At 39.7% G+C, this 22,113-nt stretch overlaps 1 protein-coding gene across 2 annotated transcripts in view; it reads right to left on the bottom strand.

Annotated features, from left to right (window-relative positions):
- SMAP1 (small ArfGAP 1) overlaps positions 1-22,113 on the bottom strand; it is a 221,384-nt gene that overhangs the window by 41,044 nt on the left and 158,227 nt on the right. For both annotated transcript variants that reach the window (XM_084623133.1, XM_084623134.1), the window contains one exon: positions 342-426. In XM_084623133.1, coding sequence (XP_084479259.1) covers positions 342-426 — 85 coding nt within the window. The remainder of the gene's footprint in view (positions 1-341; positions 427-22,113) is intronic.

Genomic DNA, 22,113 nt, shown 5'->3' with positions numbered 1-22,113 from the left:
AACTGCTTACTATTATTTTGTACTAACACATTATGAAGATATATATCCTAACAGAAATACGATAGAGCAACCATAGCATTTTGCTTCTTAAAAAATATTTTTGTACTTTAAATGCTGAAATGTCACAATCCACAAACTCTGAAGATAACTGATGGGGGGAGGATGGGTTCCTAAGGAACTCATTACAGATGGAACTCAGCAGTCTTAACCATGTAATTTTCAGGTTCAGCTAAAATGTCTGCTGGCATATGGAAAATAAAACCATTATATTAATTTCAGTAAAAGTCCTGTTGCAGTCATTTTTATAAAAGTAACAGAGAATTTCATTATTTATTACTTACCGAGTCCTAAAAGATCAATAGTAGGTTCTGGTGTTTTTTTCGGACTTGCTTTAGGCTCTAATTGCTGATCCTCTTTCTTCTGAGGCTTTAGAAAGAAAAATATTCACACTCATAAATAAGTTTTAAGATATATGGTACAAGGCTTCTTTAATAGGAATAAGGATTTTAAGATTTCTTGAATACATCACAAATAAAATTTGTTTTCTAGACTAACTTTCCATATTGAAGTCTGATTACAGAATCTGTTTCCTAATGAGAATAAAGTACATGTGGAGGAGATGTGAAAGGAAAAAAAACTGAAACATACCCTTGTTCTTTCACCAGTTTTATGAAAATTCTAAAAACAATATTAACTACAGGATTATTTACTGGGTTTAGGACACTTCTAATATTTAAAAACTGCAGTGAAAAGTATAATATTAAAAAACTAATTGTTAATCATTTACTGTTAGGAATCACCGTTACTGAGTAAAAGAATGACTCACTCATTTTGCTCAAGTTATTTATAGACTAATTTTATTAGACCAAATTAATTATATAGTTTTCCCTGTGTGGAAAAAAGCGCCAGGTTTGTAAGCTTTTAAAAAGTTGAAAATAAGAAAAATTGGGGAGTGGAGGAGGTTATGAGACTTGTAAAGAAGCACATTTGACATCCCTGTTGGAAGAGATTATTATTCAAACGGCAGACTTTTCAGCTGCTAGCGAGTGTGGAGGTGGCATTTGGGTCTGCAAAAACCCACGTTCATAGGCACGCTTAATTTGATAGATTTAGAAACAAAGAATCCTAGCTCCCCCCCCCCACTTAAAAAATGAGACTCCTAGTCTTTTTCTTGCAGAGACCCTTGAAAATGTAAATTGATCTAAATAGAGCATGAGGTTTGACAGTCTGACACATCCTAAAGATTACAGGTTGCTTACATTTCCTCCCCTAACAATTACTCAGGGTTCACTATTGGAATGTATAAAGACCTGGACCATAAGTCCCTCAATTTCTGGAAGGATCACAAGTTAGTTTGCAGCAGCTGGATGTAGTGATACACAGGCTGACATTAATGCCACTGCAAATTCTTCTAATACATATTTTAGGATAGTATTTTTTCCTATATTCATCCCAACAGTGTATATAGTTAAATCTTTTTTTCTGTTGCCCAGTGAGTATGACCTCTGGCAAGGAGAGGCTGCTCAATAGCACAGCTGGCAGAGTGGTCTAATTGCAGACTAGGCATAGGGCTGAGAACCAATGTATCCTGCGTTTTAATCCTGGCTTTAACAAATGCCCTCTGTGGCTTTGGTCAAGTCACTGAGCCTTTCCACATGAGGGCTTTCCTAGAATTTCCTAGGAAATTTGCAGAGGTGCACATGAAATTACAAGCCCGTTAGCAAGAATTTTTAATCAATCTGTAAACTCAGGGGTTGTACTGTATGACTGGAGAATTGCTAACATAGTTCCTATTTTTAAGAAAGGGGAAAAAAGCGATCCGAGTAACTACAGGCCTGTTAGTTTGACATCTGTAGTATGCAAGGTCTTGGAAAAAATTATGAAGGAGAATGTTAAGGACATTGAGGTCAATGGTAATTGGGACAAAATACAACATGGTTTTACAAAAGGTAGATCGTGTCAAACCAACCTGATCTCCTTCTTTGAGAAGGTAACAGATTTTTTAGACAAAGGGAACGCAGTGGATCTAATTTACCTCCATTTCAGTAAGGCATTTGATACGGTTCCACATGGGGAATTATTAGCTAAATTGGAAAAAATGGGCATCAATATGAAAATTGAAAGGTGGATAAGGAACTGGTTGAAGGGGAGACTACAGCGGGTCACACTGAACGGTGAACTGTCAGACTGGAAGGAGGTTACTAGTGGAGTTCCTCAGGGATCGGTTTTGGGACGAATCTTATTTAATCTTTTTATTACTGACCTTGGCACAAAAAGCAGGAATGTGCTAATAAAGTTTGTGGATGACACAAAGCTGGAAGGTATTGCCAATACAGAGAAGGACCGGGATATCATACAGGAAGATCTGGGTGACCTTGAAACTGGAGTAATAGTAATAGGATGAAATTTAATAGTGAAAAGTGCATGGTCATGCATTTAGGAATTAATAACAAGAATTTCTGTTATAAACTGGGGACACATTACTTGGAAGTAACAGAAGAGGAGAAGGACCTCGGAGTATTGGTTGATCACAGGATGACTATGAGCCGCCAATGTGATATGGCAGTGAAAAAAGCTAATGCGGTCTTTGGAGGCATCAGGCGAAGTATTTCCAGTAGAGATAAAGAGGTGTTATACAAGGCACTGGTGAGACCTCATCTGGAATATTGTGTGCACTTGTGGTCTCCCATGTTCAAGAAGGATGAATTCAAACTCGAACAGGTATAGAGAAGGGATACTAGGATGGTCTGAGGAATGGAAAACATGTCTTATGAAAGGAGACTCAATGAGCTTGGCTTGTTTAGCCTAACCAAAAGAAGGCTGAGAGGAGATATGATTGCTCTCTATAAATATATCAGAGGGATAAATACCATGGAGGGAGAGGAATTATTCAAGCTCAGTACCAATGTGGACACAAGAACAAATGGATATAAACTGGCCATCAGGAAGTTTAGACTTGAAATTAGATGAAGGTTTCTAACCATCAGAGGAGTGAAGATCTGGAACAGCCTTTCAAGGGAAGCAGTGGGGGCAAAAGACAGATCTGGCTTCAAGACAAAGCTTTATAAATTTATGGAGGAGATGATAGGATGGGATAGCCTAATTTCGGCAATTAATTGATCTTCAACTATTAGCGGTAGATATGTCCAATGGCCTGTGATGGGATGTTAGATGGGGTGGGATCTGAGTTACTGCAGAGAATTCTTTCCTGGGTATCTGGCTGGTGAGTCTTTCCCACATGCTCAGGGTTTAGCTGATTTGGGGTCGGGAAGGAATTTTCCCCCAGGGCAGATTGGCAGAAGCCATGGGGGTTTTTCGCCTTCCTCTGCAGCATGGGGCACAGGTCACTTGCTGGATGATTCTCTGCACCTTGAAGTCTTTAAACCACGATTTGAGGACTTCAATAGCTCAGATGTAACTTAGGGGTTTGTTACAGGAGTGGTTGAGTGAGATTCCATGTCCTGCGTTGTGCAGGAGGTCAGACTAGATAATCATGATGGTCCCTTCTGACCTTAAAGTCTGATTCTGTGTACTCATACAAATGTCCTTAATCTAGACAATCCTTTATGTTCCCTATGTACAAAAAGGAGATGAACAGGAAGAGGGCTACAACAAAGTTAACGTTTGTGAAGTTAGTTAGTTTGGATAAAATTCATCATTGTATTCTAACAACCCTCCAGTGGCTGGGGGTCCTGCAGACTACAAATACCCAGTTTATTTAGACAAGTATCCCTTGAAAAAGTATGTATAGAAATGCTTACATTGAGTATAGACCCCAGACTAACAGGTGGGCTGTAGTTAGAGGAGACGTAAAGATCTCCACCCCACTAAAGAATAGCGTTCATATCAGACCAACATTTTTTTTAAAATATGTCAAACTTACATATAAACCTACTTTTATCTGCAGTTGTATTTATAAAAATCTAGTTAGTATTGAATTTAAAAAAATCATAACCTAATTAATATTGAAAAGTAAAATTATGAACAGCAAGGATTCAAAGAAAAATCTAATGACAGAAGAAAAAGGGCTCCCACAACTGAGTATATTTTCAATGAAATTTAAATTAGAGCTAGAAATATTCATCACAATTAACCATAAATGTTTCACGAAAGGTGCATAAATTATTAATTACAAAAAATTATAAACACCTGGATTTTTTTCACCTGCTTTAAGGAACACTATCGTCTGTCATGGGTCACTGCAGCTGACAGAAGAAATGCAGTTGACATGTTGCTTGTGTTATAACCTTAATATTTTTAAAAAAGCATTGACTGCTTTTCTCAACATATACCAACTGTTTTGAAAATAAAGCTAGGTTAAAATTGCACTAAATGTGCAAAATTTTCATTGCCTCAAATTAGGCTGATTATCAGGAATCTGAAAACAGCATTTTGAAACGCATTAATGCATGACAGGGTTAGTCTCAAACGCAACCCTACCATGTGTTCATAAAAAGCAAAGCACTGACTTGCATTCATTAGTAAGCACTAGACAGATGGAATTTAAATAATATTCCCCTTTGCTTAAAAACATTGATTATTACAGGAAATTAATCTCATTACTTTAAAAATACAGTAAGAATATTTTATTGAGTCAATTTTTTTTTGGTCAAATAATGTTTTAATTATATGACTCTGTTTGCTTCATAAGATCTTTTATTACACATATAAATAGGCCAGATCAGGAACTGGTAGTAAAAAGAGTTTACAAGAAAAACTAACACAAATGATAAACCCCAAATCAGGAACTGATGTGTTTTCAATTTCTCTTGGGAATACTGTACAACATGATCAAACTTTCCCACCGACTACAACAAAAAAAATCAGTGGCATTTTACCGTGGAACAATATGTACTGTACAGAATTTATATGTATATGTACTGTTGTGAACTTATGCTTTTTTGTTTTGCAAGTTGTGATATTTGGTGTTTTACTTAAATTCCCAATTCCAGGAGACATTTGATTATGTGACAATCTTAGCTTTCAACTAAATTTCTAGTTCTCGTGGTTGCAGAGAAAAAACTCAAAAATGTAACCCAAGGACACTTTAAAGACTCAAATCAGAAGGCAAGTACCCCACCCCCCAATTTATTATTTTTAAATCTCATGATTTTTTTAATGTTTCTGGTTGGCCATATTGTGTGTGCTTTTTCTCACATTCTATTACAAGCAATAAATCCTTGCTCTTCATGCACTGCATTAAATCTCTTAAAAGTTGTTTCAAACCAATTTTGGCAGTGCTCTTTTCCTTAAGTAAATTTTTCACTAAATGAACAAAATTTTGATTGATAATTTAGTGAAAAAATATTTACAAGATTGTGGGAAAAACTGACAAAGAACCTTAAACATTAAATGTAAAAAAGTATTTGCAGAAAACATTTGAACAGTTAATGCTGAAATGTCCTGCAGCTTTTAAAGGATTTATTCATTTTTCAAAACAAAGAAGGATAAACCCTTCTAAATATCAAACAATATAAAGGAAAATAATTTGATGAAAATGAGATTTTATAGGAACAGAGGAAAGCACATCCATTAGGTCTTTTCTACTTCAAATAAATTTGTTGTTTTACAAGCATTCTAAGGGATTAGAACATTTTTTGAACACTTCATATCCAGAAGCAAGAAGGATGCAACTGGTTTACGCACATTCAATTTGGAGTAGATTATACTTAGCTCTACCAATAAATTTGGTTTAAGCCAGTGTTTCCCAAACTTGGCACGCTGCTTGTTCAGGGAAAGCCCCTGGCAGGCCGGGTCAGTTTGTTTACCTGCCGCGTCCACAGGTTCACCACTGCAGGCCAATGGGGGCTGCGGGAAGTGGTGGCTGGTACGTCCCAAGTTTGGGAAACAACGGCCTAAGCAATTTCAGCCTGTACCAGTTTAGTGTCACAGCATGGATGCAAACCAGCTGAAACAGTTAAATTTATCTTTCCACTTCTGTCCACAGTGAACTAGTGGCCTACCAAAAGCTCTCAGAATCCACTATTTCTAAGCATTGTGCCTGGCACCGTGGTTTTATAGATTTTTTCTTAAAATAGATTTTGTGAAAGATTTTTCCGTAGAAAAGATTTGGAAGATGCAACCAATGAATGTTAGACAAGTTGATTTCAGTGGATCTGTACCAATTTACACCACCTGAGAAGGACCACAGAAATTTCTCACATTTAAATGTGGGGTTGTTTGTTTGTATAAATCAGGCAAAATGCCTAAACTTCAGTTAGTTGTATCTTTCAAGCATGAAAGCAGAAGTCATCTTACTGAAATTATATATTTTGCAGTAATTCCACAACAAGTGCAATCAGGAAATCCTTTGGTACAGAGTTCACTCTGTTCCTGCTGCCTAAGGGACACCACATCCAACTTTTCCCAGGACTACCAGGAAACTATTGGGATTGGAGGTAAGGAATGGAAGTAAAGTCTGGCTCCCAAGTGAGGTTAGATAAGAATTCATAATTCAGACTGGCCCTTCTATTACCTTTCTTGACATTTTCTGAAGAACTGGGAAGGAGAATACAGAAACTGGGGACAATTTCAAAGAATAGAGAAGACATACTTTCCCAGTGCTCACCTGCATGGGAAATTTGTGAAAACTTTTGATTCTGTGGCTGTGTGGACTGGCAAAAAGACATAGATCTGGAGTTCCCAACAGCTGATACAGTTTGAGCTATTTCTTTCCAAGCATGCAGACTTTTGAGCTATATCTTTTGTTCCCCAGTCCTTTTACTCTGTACAGTGCAACAGCTACTATCAAAATATTCCTATTCAAATCAATCTAAATAAATTTTGCACGTAATATTTCATGAGGCACTATCAAATGCTTTACGAAAATCCAAATGTATTAGATTTACTGCATACTTCTCATGTACTAATTCTGAATTTCTACTAACAGACAGTTGGTAGCCTGATAAGATTTATTCTATGAAAACCCATGCTGCTCACTGTTTCATTATCCTCCAGATGTGAGAGTGGATCACGTTACTTCTGAATATCAGTACTACATTTGCTTTTCTACAGTTTGTTACTTTCCCACTTTACCAAGCGGTTGGAGAAATCCAGTACATTCTATTTATACAAATATACACTAGTTGCAGTTAGTATATTAATCAAATCACTTAATACCCTATCTTGAAATTTGTTTTGAAAAATTCCAGTATGTTTTCTTTCATTTAAGGAAAATCTAGTCACATTCAAAATGAAATGCCTTAACACTGGAGTGGGTTTATTTAAGTAACATGAAAACCACTCAGTAAGCTTCCATAGTAAGATCATATACAAACCTACCAGTTTACAGAAAGTGGGTTACCCAGATATGCTTGGCAACAATTATTTTTGTTCATGATATTTTAAGCTGACTGTTACATGTATATAAGTCTTTGGAAAATATACTTCAGACCTAATGAATCCATTCTGTATATATGCTAATCAGTTTATGGACAGATTTTTTCCCAGCTTGCTAAAAAAAAAAGTATTGTGAAGTGTTATTTTACTGTTAATTCATTCTGATACAGGTTACTTTCTATTCATTTAAAGCACCACTCAGTCCCCTCTTCACAGCTGTGATATGCAACTGTTCTTCACCAAAGTATACTAACATCTTCTCTTCAATGTAATCTTTATGACAAATAATTTTCTAACCACAGTTTACCACTATTTCATCTAAACAATGCTGTTTGTAATTGACAATATTCACTACATGACTGGAATTAAAATTTTCCACTCAAGATCCTCTTTATCCTTCAATTTACATAAGGCACTATGTTTATCACTTATTTCCATTTTCTGGCCATTCTACTTCCTAAGCAGCAAGTTAAATAAGTGGAAAAATAGTTATTAGGCCAAGATTTTTAAAGGTATTTTGGCATTTTTCCATTTAGTGTTGCAACACCCAACTGACTTAAGACTCCAAGTGTAATTTGCAGAAGTGACTCAGGCACTCTGAGTGACCCTAAATCTGGGATGGGTTTTTAAGTCACTTCTGATAATGAGACTTGGGCTCCTAAGTCAGTTAGGTATTGGAACACTGAACGGGAACAATTACTGAATACCTCAAAATCTGGGTGTTAGCCTTTTGTCTTCAGTGCAGCTATCACAGAAATGGACTGGAAGGGACCTCGAGAGGGGGAAGCCATTTATGTCAATTTTACACCAAAATCATAAAGATACCTGATTAGTACAGAAGTTCCATCCTTGAATAGTCTTGGTTATGTGGGTCTCACACTTGATTTCGCTTTATGAACAGATCTGTCTTGAGAAATGCTAAACACAAATACTCTATGTATGGTATGCACAGAAAGGTATGATAAGAAGAGAAAGCCACAGTGTTATAGGATACATAAGTATTTCATGAATAATGAAGATGCTATATTTAGTTTATAGGTACAGCATGACAATAAGCCCCCATGTTTTGTAGCAGACTAATACAGCTTGACAAGCTGACTTGTGAATCCTGCTGCACTAAAATGCTTTTTTGATTTCTAACATTATTAGTCTGGTTAATAACCATTGTGGCAAATATTAGGGATTTTCTAGGTCTTGACTGGTGCTAGATTGTGAAGATGCTCTGTGAGAGTTCCTCAAGGAAACACATAGAGCTGGAAGAGAATTTGTGCAGTCTGGCACTACGCTACCACTGATGAAAGACTGCATTAGTAAAAGTTTGCTACAATGAACTGTGTACGCATTACTAGGGTTTCGTGTCTGTCACGGAGGTCATAGAAGTCACGGATTCAATTTTGTCAGACTGAAACGTTTCAAACAAAAATGAAACAACAACAACAAAACCCCACAACAGAATTTTCACAAAACAGAACTTCTGTATTCCACACATCTCTGTAGTCATTACAGCTTTTATGCATACTGCTTAATGGGCTATTTTGTGGTTGTCACAAACTTTAGCAGTAGTCTTTATTGAGGTAGTAAAATGAGCCTAATGTAATATCCAGGAAGGAGGAGACAAGTTTGAAACACAATATTTTCAGTCAAGTATATTTATCTGGAAGAAGTTTTAGTTATCACAACTGAAAGGCTTGCTTGCATTTGGGCTCAATCAGCCTTTCAGAAAAGGGATACAGGGCTATTTTGGTGGGCAGGATGCAGCTACATTACCTTATTCCTTTGTAAACTATCTGAACTCTGCTTTTGGATATAAAATACCAAGCAGAGTAATTGCCACTATTATGAATAATAATTGTAATATCTTTCAGGTTTTTTAGTACTATATTGGCTGCAGTATTTTGTATATTTGTCATATGCATACTGTTAATAATGGTAGTTGTGGCCTATGTTCAAAAGGAAACAGAAATCTCTCTCTATGCAAACCCACATCTGCAACTGGCATCTCGGTGTCTTGTCAACTTGAAGTGACGATATTCGGAAACAAATCCATCTTCCCCCAAATTCTGTCCTCAATTTCTTGCTTTAATCTGTGTCAACAACTTCATCGTCCATCCTCTCTCCTATTTTTCCCCCCTAATTCCAGTCATCTCTAAATCCTGCCAGTTCTTCTCTCTGAAATCCAGTCTTTTCTCTCTAGCTGTCCTGCTCTCATCATCACTTGTTAATTTAAACTGTGCACTGCTTAGACACCAGTGGTGCAAAAAAAACAACATAATAAAGTCTCATGTGGTGACATAGCACGGATGCACTTCAATACACAGAGTTGTGCCTACAGCACCAAAAGCAGTAAATATTCCCTCTTTGAAGTACTTAATACATAAAATCACATTTACATTTCTTATCTGGATCCATTTGTAAATTTTATAAAACACTTTTTAGTACAAATCAAGTTCTCACTTTTGAGTATTTACCATTAAAATTTATGTGACAAATCCTTTATCAAAATGAAAAGATAATAGATTATATAATCTATTCATAATCTGATCTCTCTTTAGCTACTATATTAACTGAAAAATAGTAATGATAAAATGGATTCCACCTACGCTAAATTTTCACTTGATCACAGTATAATTGGTTGGCTTGGATTTACCAAATGCACACTCATGTTCCTGCATATTCGGCAGCAAGTAAAATGCTATAAACCTTTATGCAGCCAGTCATTCAGCTTTAAGGTTTTGTCCTAATAAACCAGAAGACATATAATTCATGTCCTAACAAATGTAGAAAGCAGTCAGCTGTGAGTGGATAAAAATTAGACTATTTAATTTTTTTTTTAATAAACAAGAATATAGACCTGCTTAGATAAAATAATTTCATAAAATGTAATTCATGCTGAGCAGATGTCTTGTTCAAATTATTAAAGTCTTCATTAGTGGCAGCTTCACCAGCCAATCTGCTTGTAATTCATAAGACTACTCTCAATATAATTTAATCAAAAATCATTTACTTTCTAACTCCTGCATTTTTGTTCCATTTCCCTGCCATTTTAAATATATGATAGCATAGCTGAAAGCCTAACACTTTTCAGTCTATCCATTTTGGTAAGGAAATTAAATAACCACGTTCGGTGTACTGTTCAAAACACAGTTCCACATAATAACTAAACTAGGCAAATAATCCAGTTCTACGTGAATAAGACTCATCATGCGAATACCATTCTAAAACATTTAAGCACCAAATTCATGAGGAATGGATGGAAAATTTTCCATTATCTTAAGTATAAAAACAAAACAATCTGTACATATTTAGTTGCAACACTAATTCAACTAACTGAGTAAAGTTTTACAATTTAACTTGCTATGCCTATGTTGCTTTGTGGGTCTATCTTCCTTTTGTGCAGACAGGTGGTTCTTGGGAATCCAACAGCTACCAAAACCGTAGCATTTAAAGCTCTTGCAAAACTTGCCTATAGATAGTTGGCACACATCACAATACCCAGTATCAAAAATACAGCACTCAGTGAGATCCCACAGAGTGGGGACTTAAGTACATACAGTAATAGGACTTGAAAACAATTTGCAGAAATGAGCTCTCTTACATCATTCAGAATTGGAGCGTATATGCAGTTTATCTTACTTAGAACCGTGTTTTTCAATCTGTGGTATGCAGACTATGTTTAAGATTTCCAAAGGGGTCCACACGTGTACTAGAAATTTTTTAGTGGTCCGCAAGTGAAAAAAGGTTGAAAACCACTGGCTTGCAGGACAAAAATCTAAAATAATCTACGCTATATTTTGTTCACTCTAGCTCAATAAGAACACAGAAGATTTTGTACAAACTGATGTTACATTTTATTATGTCAAGAATCATGTTTATAAAAAACATCTTAACAGCTTGTACTATTAAGACAATACTATATTGACTCAATCCAATTTAAATGAAAACAATATCTCGCATTAGTTGAACCTAGATAAATCAATAAGTAACTTATTGTGAATTACCCTATTCACTTCTCAAAATCTAGAATTGATTCTACAGGGACTTGTTGGTCCCTTCCATTTGAAAGTGGACTGAGAATTGCTCCTCTGTAGAACTGAATCATTATATTTTCTAATTAAGGAAAATTTCTCTGACAATCAAACTCTACTTTACATTGCATATTTGATGGAGTAATTACCAAAAGCAGCATTACATAAGCCACATAAAAATCAAAATCGTACATGTCTGAATTTAACTAAGAACAAATCAGTAATGGGTTGCCTGCTGGAAATAACACTCCTCTGATGAACTTAACTATTGTTAAGCACCATCTGTGCTGTTTGAGACCAACATATTCAAGACTTCCACAACACCCCAATGAGGCGAGGGAAATACTTGATAGTGTGTACCGTACGAATTGCAGTTATCTCATATCAATGGCCTAGTTATGCTCTGTATATTTGCTGTTCTCATTTTGCAGAAAATACTAAAGACAGAGATGCCCCCATATATTTATACACCACATGGTGATAGCCATGCAATAAACCGCAAACTCATGGGTTAAATGCTACTAATTGAGTACTTTCCCAGCATACTGTCCACTCATGCATCAGCTCAATGACTATGTCCAGCATTCTAATCCTTGGATCAGCTTTTAGACAGACAGTTTAAAGAAAGAAACCACCCCCAGAAAGATGCCAGACTTCCTCCCACCAAACAACAGTGGTCTGAAGCAGTGGTTCTCAACCAAGTGTACATGTACCTCTGGGGGTATGCAGAAACCTTCCAGAGTGTACATCAACTCACCTAGATATTTGCCTAGTTTTACAACAGGCTACTGTAGGGAAGCAGAGGATCCTCCTTCTGAGCCAGAGGGGAAGGGACTACTCTCTGCACCTGAGTGGGTGTAGCTGGGCCGGACCGGGAGCCCTCATGCTAGAAGTGAGAGGCAGGACAGGAAGGGTAAGAGGCAGGGCCTCCAGCTTAGTTGAAGAGAATCCAAGGAAGAAGACAGAGGCCTCTTGCCTGCTGCCTATGACCAAACCGAGTAGCCCCCTGTCCCCAGAGGAGACCAAATCCAGAGAGGAGCCTCTGAGTATGCCAGCAGCTGAATATCCCAAGGAGACAACGATCAGCTGTTGTGACCTGCACAGAATGTGCCATGTTTGTCTTTCTTCCATAGGACAGAAGCGACTGTCTGTACAAACTGCAAGTTGGTCTCCATATTGGAAGAGAAGGTTCAAGGTCTGGAGAAACAAGTATCAACCCTGCGCTGCATAAGAGAAAATGAATATTTCCCAGACAGACGTCAGGATATGCTTCTACAGGGACAACATTCTGAAGAATCAGAGTAGGATGCACAGCGGGGACAGAAGGACGGTGAAGAAATTTGGCAGGATGTGACCTCCACGTGGGCACCAATGATACTGCCAAGAACGACCTTCAGCAGATCACTGCAGACTACGCGGCTCTGGGAAAAGGATAAAGGACTTCGAGGCACAAGTGGTCTTCTCGTCCATTCTCTCTGTGGAAGGAAAAGGCCCCGGTAGAGACTGTCGAATCGTGGAAGTCAACGAATGGCTATGCAGGTGGTGTCCAAGAGAAGGCTTTGGATTCTTTGACTATGGGATGGTATTCCAAGGAGTGCTAGGCAGAGATGGGCTCCACCTAACAAAGAGAGGGAAAAGCATCTTAGCAAGCAGGCTGGCTAACCTAGTGAGGAGGGCTTTAACCTAGGTTCACTGGGGGAAGGAGACCAAAACCCTCAGGTAAGTGGGATACTGGGAGGAAGCACAAGCAGGAGAGCACAAGAGGGGAAGACTCCTGCCTCATACTGAGAAAGCAGGACGATCAGCAAGTTATCTTAAGCGCCTATATACAAATGCAAGAAGCCTGGGAAACAAGCAGAGAGAACTGGAAGTCCTGGCACAGTCAAGGAATTATGATGTGATTGGAACAACAGAGACTTGGTGGGATAACTCACATGACTGGAGTACTGTCATGGATGGATATAAACTGTTCAGGAAGGACAGGCAGGGCAGAAAAGTTGGAGTTGCATTCTATGTGAGAGAACAGTATGACTGTTCAGAGCTCCAGTATGGAACTGCAGAAAAACCTGAGAGTCTCTGGATTAAGTTCAGAATTGTGAGCAACAAGGGTGATGTCGTGGTGGGAGTCTCTATAGACCACCAGACCAGGGGGATGAGGTAGACGAGGCTTTCTTCCAGCAACTAACTACAGTTACTAGACTGCAGGCCCGGGTTTTCACGGGAGACTTCAATCACCCTGATATCTGCTGGGAGAGCAATACAGAGGTACACAGACAATCCAGGAAGCTTTTGGAAAGTGTAGGGGACAATTTTCTGGTGCAAATGCTGGAGGAACCAACTGGGGCAGAGCTCTTCTTGACCTGCTGCTAACAAACAGGGAAGAATTAGCAGGGGAAGCAAAAGCAGATGAGAACCTGAGAGCAGTGACCATGATGGTCGAGTTCAGGATCCTGACACAAGGAAGAAAGAGCAGCAGAATACGGACCCCGGAGTCAGAAAAGCAGACTAACTCCCTCAGGGAACTGATGAGCAGGATCCCCTGGGAGAACAACATGAGGGGGAAAGGAGTCCAGGAGAGCTGGCTGTATTTTAAAGAATCCTTATTGAGGTTACAGGGACAAACCATCCTGATGTGTAGAAAGAATAGTAAAAAGTAAATATGGCAGGCGACCAGCTTGGCTTAACAGTGAAATCCTTGCTGATCTTCAACACAAAAAAAGAAGCTTACAAGAAGTGGAAGCTTGGACAAATGATCAGGAAGGAGTATAAAAATATTGCTCAGGCATGCAGGAGTGAAATCAGATAGGACACTCACACTTGGAGTTGCAGCTAGCAAGAGATGTTAAGAAGGGTTTCTTCAGATATGTTAGCAACAAGAAGTCAGTCAAGGAGTCATCTGGAGTACTGTGTCCAGTTTTGGGCCCCACACTACAAGAAGGATGTGGACAAATTGGAAAGCGTCCAGTGGAGGGCAACAAAAATGATTAAGGGGCTGCAGCACATGACTTATGAGGAGAGGCTGAGGGAACTGGGATTGTTTAGTCTGCAGAAGAGAAGAATGAGGGGGGATTTGATAGCTGCTTTCAACTACCTGAAAGGGGGTTCCAAAGAGGATGGATCTAGACTGTTCTCAGTGGTAACAGATGACAGAACAAGGAGTAATGGTCTCAAGTTGCAGTGGGGAGGTTTAGGTTGGATATTAGGAAAAGCTTTTTCACTAGGAGGGTGGTGAAACACTGGAATGTGTTATCTAGGGAGGTGGTGGAATCTCCTTCCTTAGAGGTTTTTAAGGTCAGCCTTGACAAAGCCCTGGCTGGGATGATTTATTTGAGGATTGACCATGCTTTGAGCGGAGGGTTGGACTAGATGACCTCCTGAGGTCCCTTCCAACCCTGATATTCTATGATTCTATGACCCCGGGCCCCGGAACACTTCACCGAATTGTGACAGGAAGTAGCCCAGGGAAATCAGACTTTGGTCCGGTTTTGCAATTGGTGCTCAGGTTGGTGTGTTTCGGTGGGATCCCTGCTGACCCAGTGGCAAAGCTCTCCACCACCCTCAGGGCCCTGTGCTGGGACCTGGTGGAGTAGGGTGGGCTTGTGTCTCCCTATCCCTTGCGGCTGCCCCATCCCTGGGGTGGCCACCTACTTACCTTAGACCAAGAAGCCTGCATTTGTCTGACGTCTGCCTGAGTCAGGACGTTAGGTGAAAAACTGCTTCTTGCTCTACCCTGCTCAGAAGGCCAGAGCCCTGCAGACTGCCTGTTGTTCAGCCCTTCCTGAGCCTGAGCTCCCTAGACTGTTTATCGCCCTGTCCTGTGCCTGGGCTGACCCCACAGTGACCCAGTGAGGTGGAATGGCCTCCCTCTGAGCTTGAGTGGGAGGGAAAACCACCAACCCATTACAACTACACAAAAAGCACTTGCAAAGTCAGTAGAAACTAACATTTCATATAGACAATTACTCATTTATACTGCTCTGTACACTGAAAGGTAAGTACAATATTTATATTCCAACTGATCTGTTTTATAATTATATGGCAAAAATGAGAAAGTAAGCAATTTTTCAGTAATAGTGTGCTGTGACACTTTCGTATTTTTATGTCTGATTTTATAAGCAAATAGTTTAAGTGAGGTGAAACTTGGGGTATGGAAGACAAATCAGACTCCTGAAAGGGATACAGTAGTCTGGAAAGGTTGAGCGCCACTGGTCCGAGGTGCCAAGAGGCAATTCAGTCCTGCTAATATCCCCAGATATATCTAGAAAGAGGGACTTGATATCATTGGAAAGCTATGCACATGACCCTCTCTCCTGTTTCTAGACATAATATATTGTGAAATGTATGACAATTACAATATTATGTATGGAAAGTCTACTTTAAATTGTCTTCTAATATTTATTTCTAATCATTTCGCCCTCTGTACAACTGGACTCAGGAACCTAGCTACTTGGATTGAGTGGTACAAAAATAGTACCAATAAAACTTAAAACTTCCCTAAAATGTTTCTAAAAGTTTTTACAAAACAACTAAGTAACCTATACAGAATACATGAAGGTATGATGTACTAAAGGTTTAAATTGTACATGTTTGGGATGATTTGCATAAGACCATAGGAACTGACATATTGGGTCAGATCATGCTCCATCTTGCCCAGTATCCTGTCTTTGACAGTGGCCAGTACCAGAGCTTCAGGCATAGTGTACAGAACAGGGCATCTATGGAATGATCCACCCGTCTTCCATTCCTGGCTTCTGATAGTCAGTTTAGGGTCACCTGAGCATGGGATTGCATCCCTGACCACGTTGGCCAACAGCCACTAATGGACCTCAGCTCCATGAACTTATCTAATTCTTTTCGAACCCAGTTATATTTTTGGCCTTCACCACATCCCCTGGCAAAGAGATCCACATGTTGACTGTGCATTGTGTGAAGAAATACCTCCTTATGTTTGTTTTAAACCTGCTGCCTATTAATTTCAGTAGATGATGCCTGGTTCGTGTGTTATGTGAAGGGGTAAACAACACTTCCCTATTCACTGTCTCCATACCATTCATCATTTTATAGACCTCTGTCATTTCCCCCTTAGTTGTCTCTTTCCTAAGCTGAACAACCCTAATTTTTTTTAGTCTTTCCTCATATGGAAGCTGTTCCATATCCTTCATTATCTTTGTCATTCTCTAAACGTTTCCAATTCTGCTGAATCTCTTTTAGATGAGGTGACCAGAACTAGACACAGTACTGAAGGTGTGGGTGAATCACGGATTTATATAGTGGCATTATATTTACTACCTTATTATCTATCCCTAACATTGTTAGGGTTTTTGACCGCTTCTGCATATTGAGCTGAAGTTTTCAGAGAACTATCCATGGTGACTCCAAGATAGTTTTCTTGGGTGGTAACAGCCAGTGTAGAACATATCATTGTATATGTATAGTTGAGATTTTTTTCCAATATGCATTACTTCATACTTAACATTAAATTTCATCTGCCATTTTGTTGCCCAGTCATCCAGTTTTGTGAGATCCCTCTGCAACTTCTTGCATTCTGCTTTGGACTTAACTCACTTATAACTCTACAACTCAAGTAATGGAGCCATCCCAAATTCATTCCAATAAAACTTTTGAGGCACACCATACAGATTAAATGTATGCATAGAAATATAATCTGTGTAGTGTGCCACAAAAGCTTTACCATACATGCATACTGTAGTCACTTTTTAAAATTCGTCATTGCCCTAGATAATGGCTTAACCTTAGTATTTGCTGTACACAATAACATTTAATCAAATATAGGGAAAATTAGGTCACACTGTAAACTCTGGAGGTAACCATATCTAAATAGTAAGAGGTCTATAAAATGGGATTTTAATACAAAACAAATGTGCCCAAGATCTAGGTATTTTTCTTGGTGACCAGTCACAGACTACATCTGAAAGTACATTCATAAATACATAGCTGTCATGTAAGCATACTGATAATGTTATAATATTCTTTTTAGATAGAATATAAATTATTATTTTTCATAGATTCTGGCCTTGGACTATGAAAAATAAAGCTGAATGCATGCTATAATTTAAATCCTATAAAAACAGTGAACTAAAATATACAGTGTTTTCTGCTTTAAAAAGTCCTTCTATTAATTACTGAGAAAAATTAGGTAAAACTTGAACAAAACTTGAAACATTAAAATTTTTAATTTTATTGAACTTTTAAAATAACTTGGTTTGACTAGTATAACACAACAGAATTACAAAATGATCAGTTTTTTTTTTAAAAAAAAATTACCTTCTACCTCTTTCTATAGAAATAGTAACAGATATTAACAATGAATGCGTAAGTGCAGGTTAACGTAGTATTAGTAACTTATGCTCCAAAGAGATAACTAATGACGTTAAGACGCAGTGGAGTAAAATACTGTAATTTTGTTTCCCTGCTGTTCTTAGTCACCTCTAGGCCAAAAACACTTTGTAATGGAAAAGAAGCATGTCCCCTGCTTTATCATTTGTAATTCTGCACAGTAGGATTTGAAAGGATAACAGCTAAACTGAGTTTGAGCATATCAGTGATTTCTCACTTGTTATGCTTCTAAATTACATTCTTGAATGCCCAGAGGTGCTGCACTATTTAAACTACCAAACCTCTGCATTAAAAATTCCAAGCACTATGAATATTTGGTTCTGTCAACCTGTGGATAAAGCCCAGTGGAATAAAATTGGATATCGTTATTGTGATTGCCAATTTCTGTATCACTCATCTGTTAATTCTACACTTCTATTTAAACTTTAAGAAGCTTATCCTTGAATGTCAATATTAAGAAAATACACAATTCAAATCAATTAGGTCATATTAGGTCAATTATTCCAATCAATTAGGTCATATGACTCAAAGTTCCTTCTCAAATGCAAAAGCCAACAGGCAAAACATTATTCGTACCATGATATACGCACTTAACTATAGGTAGTCTTGGAAGGAATAGATTTGTGTCAGTAAACGTCCATTTCACGATATACACACACAAACCAATGAAAAATATTTCCAAAGTAAAATAAAAAAAGGTGCTTGAGACCTTAAAGTTTAATTTAAGAGTATTTACCTTGTACAGTTTGACATGAGATGTTGACAATTCATATTTTAATGGTTATAAAGCTTAAAAACTTTTTGAATCTCAATGTTCACTGTCATTAAATAATTGTCTGACCTCCGCCTGGGCCCGTAATTTCATACAACTCTGAACATTTAAAATGGATAAAAAGCTAAAAGTATGCTTAAAAATGAACATGGATATTAGCTGTCAAAATTATCAAAAATAAAAACTGTATTCTGCCAAGTTTACTAACAAGCTGTTCTTGGGGGGAAAAAAGATGTCCAGCTGTTCAATGAAAATTAAGAAGGCAATTGGACAAGACCTTCAGAGAAGAGGAAACAGACAGTTCAAGACAGATGGTCACATATTATGACTGGATACCTTTTTTTGCAAAATGAGTAGAGAAAGAAAACAAACGAAAGGGTAGAATACACACAATAGGGTATGAGAGCGATACAGGGGACAGAGGGAGACAGAATCATAATATGTTACAGATAGCTTTCTCTTACTGATGACAAGATTAGAAACAGAACAGTTACTTACCTTACAGTGCCCTACAGCAGGCGTCATGCCACAGCAGAGAACCTGCCAGATACATTGGAGGATTTCCACCCTTTTTGCAACACACTCTTTTTCAAAAATCCTGGACTGGGATCACCACCAGAGATGGTCAGCAAAGGATATTGCATACAGTTCCTGTCCCTTCCTACTTCCCCATCCCGCTTTAGGGACCCCTCTCGTTGAATACGTTTGATGCAGGAGACTTGGAACTCCTTAGAGTTCAGCGGGATAGGGGTTTATTCCCATTTTCTCATTCCAAAGAAAAAAGGGAGGTGGGAGGCACATTCTAAATCAGGGTGAAACCTGTTATCTAGAGCACAGGTGGGCAAACTATAGCCCATGGGTCACATTCGGCCTGTGGGACTGTCCTGCCCAGCGTTTGAGCTCCCGGCCAGGGTGGCTAGCACCTGGCCCTGCTCCTGCTGTCCTCCCTCCCCTGCAGCCACGCTGCTGGCTCCGGCTAGGCTGCGAGCTCCTGCTGCTCTGAGCATCATATGGGGGAGCTGGGGGGGGGGGGGAAGGGGCGGTTGGATAAGGGGCAAGGGTTCCTGGGGGGCAGTTAGGGGACAGGGAGCGGTTGGATGGGGCAGAAGTTCAGGGGGAGGGGCAGTCAGGGGATGGGGAATGGGGGGGTTGGATAGGGAGTGGGGTCCTGGGGGGCCTGTCAGGGGGCAGAGGTGTGGATATGGATCGGGGGGGCAGTCAGGGAATAGGGTCCCAGGGGGCCTGGCAGGGGTGTGGATGGGGTAGGGGCAGTCAGGGGACGGGGGGGTGTCAGATAGGGAGGGGGGTCCCAGGGGAGCAGTTTGATCCTGGGAGGGGATGGTCAGGGGACAAGGAGTGGGGGGGGGGTTGGGATAGGATGGGGTGGGATAGGGGTTGTGAGGGGGGCAGTCAGGGGGCGGGAAGTGGGAGGGGCGGGGGCCAGGCTGTTTGAGGAGGCACAGCCTTCCCTACCTGGCCCTCCATACAGTTTCACACCTCAGTGTGGCCCCCGGGCCAAAAAGTTTGCCCACCCTGGATAGAGAGAGTGTGCTATACCTCCAGAAGACTTGGTGGGTCATCTGCTTTTCACTCACAAGTTCTACTTCTTTAATGAGTGGAGTGCCTCATCAGCTATTTAACTGAAGAGGTTGCAGCCCTTGAAAGGAAGGTTCTCTGTTGTGATCTGCACATCCTGGTTATTGCTAAGGACTGGACCCAGGCAGATTTTTGCATCACCACTAACGTGCCCACAATGTGTGTTAAAGTATCAGATGCATTCAAACAAGGAGTAAACTTTTCTGCTGAACAGATCCAGTCTCATGGTTTTTTTTCCTATGGTGTTGCCTTCGGCGGTCGTCACTGCTTGGCTAACCCAATCCCAGGCCAAGACCTTAACCTAAGCATTGTAATAAAGCGCTTAAATTTTAAAAATCCTGAGCTGCTCTTTTGTTACTTGATGATTTAGAGATTGCCACCAAGCCTATGGCACAGGCTACCTTGTACCAAGCAGGAAACCTTGCAGACTGTCAGAGAGCACTTGTAGTACCAGGTGTGGCCCTGAAGGGGGCATGCAACACAGCCCTGTCTCTCACACAAGGGTCTCACCCATGCATTTTATGAGGTCAGAGGAGGATGAGAAATTGCTACTGGCATCAATTGTTTCCCTGCCTCTACCTGTTGATTGCGCTCATTCTTATCGGAAAGAAAATCTAATGCTAGAAGGGGGGAGAAGAGGATGTTTGCTTGCACATGCCAAAGCACCCAGTAGAGGCATGACTTATAAGCATGTAGATACTGCACTGGTGGACACAGAGAAAGATACAGGGGGGGCTGTTTCCTGAGAAACCTATTTCTTCACCTGCTCAAAGAGGAGTCTCTTGATTACCTCCCTGACTCCCACAATGTGGTGCTCAGAAGAGGGGAAGGGGGATGGGCAGAAAATAAGTCTCTACTACAGGGGTTGGCAACCTTTCAGAAGTGGTGTACTGAGTCTTCATTTATTCACTCTAATTTAAGGTTTCACGTGCCAGTAATACATTTTAATGTTTTTAGAAGGTCTCTTTCTATAAGTCTATAATATATAACTAAACTATTGTTGTATAGAAAGTAAGTAAGTTTTTTCAAATGTTTAAGAAGCTTCATTTAAAATTAAATTAAAATGCAGAGCCCCGGACTGGTGATCAGGACCTGAGCAGTGTGAGTGCCACTGAAAATCCGCTCGCGTGCCGTCTTTGACACTTGTGCCATAGGTTGCCTACTCCTGTTCTACTATATCTTGATGAGAAGGCAAAGAGGAATACACCTTCTCCAGTGGAGGAACTACCCTTTCTGGTGTGCTAGGCTGCCGCTGCATCTCTTCTACCTAAGATGGGGAAGTAGACAGTACTGGTGTCTCAATTGCAGTATGTAGTACCATGACTTCAGTGATCAAAGGACTAGTCAACATACTGACATATGAGCCTGCAAGGGGGAATCTGGGACTGGACCCACAAACAAGTCATTTGGTGCCAAATATGACATAAGCACTGAAAGGGATAATACTAAAGGTACCAAAAGTGCCAAACAATCAGCAACAGAGAAAATGTGGTCAGTGGATTTAGCTAGTACTGCAGTAAAGAGACCCATCTTAGGCCACTGTGTGCCCTTTGGCTGCAGAGCTTCAACAAGTCTAGCACATGTTCAAACTTGTGTGTCTGTTCTAAGGGTCCCAAAGATGGAAACCTGTTTTGGCTCACCTCTGGAGCAACGCTCCTTCCTATCCATTCCGAAGAAGTTGACAGATAGATTAAAGTAGACAACTGGAGTCTCAAATGTCTTGTCCCTTGTGCTTGGGGTGAATCACAGCTCACTTGAGTTCTATTCAAGAAGGACTGGAGAGAAGACTGAGCCTCAGCTATGTCCTTCTCCATGTCCAAGGAGGCGCTTTCAAGGAGCATTCCAGAAGAAATCACTTTAGACAAGCATCCATACCCTTCTGAGAACACTTGGAAAGAGAACAGCTGATGAAGTGATGGTCAGGGACATGCCCTTCACCTAAACAAAAAAGTATTTAGAGTGTCCATCATTGAATGGCACAGAAGCATTGCAGGAGAGGCATGTCAAACCACAGAGATTTAACAT

Source organism: Lepidochelys olivacea (assembly GCF_965140295.1).
Source record: "Lepidochelys olivacea isolate rLepOli2 genome assembly, chromosome: 3".
Taxonomy (NCBI): domain Eukaryota; kingdom Metazoa; phylum Chordata; order Testudines; family Cheloniidae; genus Lepidochelys; species Lepidochelys olivacea.
Note: the sequence above shows the minus strand (reverse complement) of the source record. Positions and strands in the feature narration are given on the sequence as shown.